Below are 4423 nucleotides of genomic sequence, written 5' to 3' on the forward strand. Positions count from 1 at the left end.
AGTGAAATAAAAGGACAATTTCAAAAAGTTGTAGTGTCATGGAAGCCTAGTGAATTTCAAGTTAGATAAATGCTCAGACTTGACTATTAGATCTAGCAATATGGAAATCATCTGTGATGTAACAAGATCACTTTCAGTAGAATGATGAAGGTGAAAACCTGACAGGAGCAATTTTAAGAAAAAATGAGAAGAGGAATTAGATACAGTAAGTAAAGACGACTCTTTTGAGAAATTTTGCTTCAAAGGGAGGAACGACATGGGAAAATAACTGGCAGGTTTTTTGTTTTTGTTTTTTCAAGATAGGAAAAATAACATGTTTGTATGATTATGGAAAAATCCAGAAGAAAAGATGTTGAAAAAATCATCTACATGCTTACGAAATAACTAAGAATTAAGACAGGTATAGGGTTGAAGAACATGAGAGTGAAGATAGTGGGTAATAGCCTGATGACTTGAAATTAAGAGCTGTGTTTTTTAGACAGGAGGGAGGAAGAATGATTTGGAAGGAGTAATACGATATAAAAAAGATAGCCAATCCACTTTTAGGCCCAGTCCTTCAAGAGCTAAGGAAGAAAAAGCAAGTCTCCAACTTTAAACTGCTACAGAGGAAGCACTATCTTCAGGGGAGAGCCAGATTCCATTAGAACAAGAAGGTAAAGAGAAGGAAAATTCAGAGACATCGGGATATAAGGGATTTTGCCGATGATGGATGGTGAATTCCTGAGGGCACAGAAGAATTTCAGCAGTTGGGCAGGGATAGGAAACAGAAAAGGGGATATGCAGAGCTTTATGGGATTAGATGGCAGAGATGAGGAACGATGTGGGATTCTGGGGCGTCTTGTAGTGGGCTAAAGAGCATAATAAGATTAATCCAGGCAGACTCAAGAAAGATAATGATGGCAAAGTTGTGAGCGTTTCGAGGACCAGGGCAGTTCAGGGGGTGTGTAGCTCTCTCTCCATTCCTACAGGTGGAGAATGTATTTTCTCCCAGTGCTGGAGCTTCCTCTTGGCTCTTGACAGGATTGATGGACTTGAAGCTGGTTCCCTTCATTATTCACAATTTAAAAGATTCATATGAACATCACACACATGAATTTCTGATCAAACAGCTTACAATTTAAAAAAATGTCCCAACTCTGGGAAAATGTGAGCTAATTTTTCATGGCAGAGTTTGGTTTTACTTACATCTGTGTTACAGGAGCGATACCGTTTCCTTTCCCCAAGGCAATATTTTCCACCTCCTGAAGGTCTGAAAACACATTTTGTTTAACATGTGAATATAATATCTATCCATATCGACAGTACATATATTGCTTGATGAAAACATATTAACATTTACTTTAAGACAATATGAGATTTGACATTTTATTAGTTAATAAAATAATCATACTGGTAATGATTGTTAGCAATAATTATGATTGTTGAATGTAAAAATTAAGGCAATTTACTGTATCTTTACAATTGTCATGATTTACATTCTTAAGAAAATGCAATTAAATCAATGTATTTTCTAATTAACATAGTAAATAGGTGATCAGTTCAATGTAAGTTTTAAAATCACTTATTTATAATGAAAAGCCATTTGTATCATATTCAACAAAATCCATAATCTGATGTTATAAGTTCACCAAGTAGGAAATGGAAAGTTTGCTTTTTTTCCAGATTGGAAACAAGGAGAGGACACTTAGTAACTCTCTGGAAATAGCTTCAGTTCAAAGTAAATAATGCAGAAATGAATTTCTATCTCATTTCAAATATGTTTTTAAAAAATTAAATCTAAACATCAGATGGATTTACATTATATGAAATACTTTGTTACACTAGAATTAATGAAAAAATGAGATGTCAAATGTTTGACCTTCATAAATTAATTTTTGAAGTACTTAACATTAGGAAAAGCCATGTTATTATTTGAATGCTATTTCTGAATGGAAAAAACTAACTTGCTTTTTTTTTAAAGAGGTCTGGTCGTTTTCTTCAGTATCTGGGTATATTATTTATTCTTATAGGGTTTTATAATTTTGGTTATTAATTTAGAGTAGCCTGCAGTTGAATTTAGGTTAATTATTCTGTACTCATTTTAAAAAAAAAAGTCTAAATTATACTTTTGGCTCACGGGTATTAAAAGGATAGTTAAAGTTATAATTTTGAATATATTTTGAATGCCAATGAATGCTGACTCTAAGCAAGGGAAAGAAATGACCCAGCTTGAATCAGTTTGGAAGAAATGGTGGGTCAGACAAAAACAAGGTAGTGGGGATGATGGAAGGATGACTGGTTTATGAGCGGGTGACAGTGACCTCTGTTTGGCCAGAGGGTAATAATAGATAGAAAGTAGGAGAATGTAAACACAGAACTAATATAGAGGGAAAACATTTCAAGCTAAAAAGAGTAAAAGAGACCTTTAGAGAGAAGAACCAAAGAGAAGGATCTTGAGTTCAAATGAGAAAAAAATAAAAACAGACCATCTTCTATCCCAGAAGAGAGAAAAAGCAGAAGTGATATCATAACATTCTGTACCAAAATATGTCAGGAAAGAAGACCCTCAACCTGAGCTTTAGACAAAAATGTCAGCATGTTTAGTCTTCAGAAGGACTGGAAAGACCAACCAGAGGAACAGTCCACCTGCAATGGGCACCGGTGGAAGAGAAGCAATACAACTAGCAAAGAATACTGATGGAACTAGCCTTACGCCAGGGGAACTCTGGCTGGAGGAAAAGAGGGGTGGGAGAGGAGCAGTCTGACCTGCATAAAACAGTCATGAGGACAAAAGCGGTGGCAACTCTGGAAGATGATTAATGGGGGCATGTGAATGGAAACTATTTTAACACGTGGGCAGTATTCTTTTCATTGTGATTTGTGATGCGAATCAAGGCATTTCAACCCTTGAAGTGCTCTCATTGGTCCTTTTAATACTAATGTAGCAGTAATAATTTTATGTGACATGTGAAAAGACCTTAGGTTTCCTGGGAATAATGGTAATGTAGCTAAGACCAGACCTGGATTCATCCATAATTCAGCAGTTTGGGGAAGAGGAAATCTATCTGATTATTACTAGATTAAAAAATTTGGCGATACCTGGGATAGATACACATATTTTTCTTTTTTTCCTTTTTCTTTTATTTTTAGCTACATAGTAAGGGGCAGGGAAGAAAAAGAAAGTCTGTCCAACAAGGCTCCTCCACTTCCCTGTGCCTATTGCTTGTTCTGAAGACAAACACTTGGCTCACTAGTGAAACGTTTTTACAGATAACATGAGAAACCACAGCTTTGAATCATTTCCAACTGTGTCTTTTTGTTGGCTCCGGCTTACTTTAGCTACTTACGCTGGACTGTCACAGTGTCTTAGGGATGAGGAGACGCCTCCCCCGCAGGTCCTGCTGCACTCTCCCCACAGTGACCAGGCACCCCAGCCCCCATCTACGCTCTGCGGCCAAGTGCCGAAAGGAACACAATCTCCCTGATAACACCACTGCAAGATTTCACAGAAAACACAGAATTAGCTTTTTGGCAGATAGAGCTATCAGGATCGAAATACATAAGGGTCAGGCAACGACCAATTATAGGCATTAGCATTCTCCCAATAGATAGCGGACTGAGAGTTCTTTAACTGTGTTTAGACATTGGTGAAGGTGCATGTGATTTGCAAATTATCTTTAGCTAAGCAATGATTTATAAATCTCTAACGTGTACCAGGAGTCTAAAAACACTTGACTTCTTTTTCCTTATTTCTCCTACTCCAGACTTCTAGTGTTTCTCATTATAGAGACCTCAAAAAGTCTTTTTTAGATATTTTAGTATTAAAAATTTTTTTCTTTATATTCCACTATTATTAGACTCATGGAATGATAACGCAATATGGAAAGTTCCCCAGTAAGGAATTTTTATGATGGTAATTGCTTTTTCTTTAAAAAAAAAAAAAAAAAAAAAAAAAAAAAAACCATCAGCCAAGTTTCTTGACTTATTTCTTCAACTTATTTTGGAATTAAAAGGAAAATATATATGGAAACTTTTAAAAACATTTACACAAATACAAAATATCATCTTTTTTCTTTCTTCTGATTGCTGCTGATACCTATTCTTTTGGGTACAGCCTTTTACTTTTCTCAGCTGTTAATAGAGTTGGTTGATCGGTGTGTCTTCCTACTGTTTTTGTTTTAAATTTAAGCATGTGATTTCATAATCATAAGAATTAATTTTAAACAAATAGAATACATAAAGTATAAAATCCTAACTAATATCAGAGAGTGTATGCTTTCGGAATAAATATATTTCAGGCTCTTCTTAAAAAGTCAGAAAGTTTGGCCTAAATATAATGAGGATGAAGGTGAATTTTTACATTTATGTATCATGCGGCACTGTCAAAATAAAATATTTATTTTTCATTGATAAAAGGTAACTTATAGCACCATTTCTCTTCCTG

At 35.2% G+C, this 4423-nt stretch overlaps 1 protein-coding gene across 10 annotated transcripts in view; it reads right to left on the reverse strand.

Moving 5' to 3' along the window:
- ADAMTS6 (ADAM metallopeptidase with thrombospondin type 1 motif 6) overlaps positions 1-4423 on the reverse strand; it is a 244972-nt gene that overhangs the window by 81161 nt on the left and 159388 nt on the right. For all 10 annotated transcript variants that reach the window (XR_003046702.1, XR_003046701.1, XM_025047793.1 and 7 more), the window contains 2 exons: positions 3327-3472; positions 1186-1249 (listed from right to left, as the gene is read on the reverse strand). Coding sequence is in view for 8 of the 10 variants with exons in the window: in XM_025047793.1 (XP_024903561.1) it covers positions 1186-1249; positions 3327-3472 (210 nt within the window). In the remaining 2 variants the exon portion in view is untranslated. The remainder of the gene's footprint in view (positions 1-1185; positions 1250-3326; positions 3473-4423) is intronic.

The sequence above is a fragment of the Pteropus alecto genome, unplaced genomic scaffold (genome assembly GCF_000325575.1).
Source record: "Pteropus alecto unplaced genomic scaffold, ASM32557v1 scaffold20, whole genome shotgun sequence".
NCBI classification, from domain to species: Eukaryota; Metazoa; Chordata; class Mammalia; order Chiroptera; family Pteropodidae; genus Pteropus; species Pteropus alecto.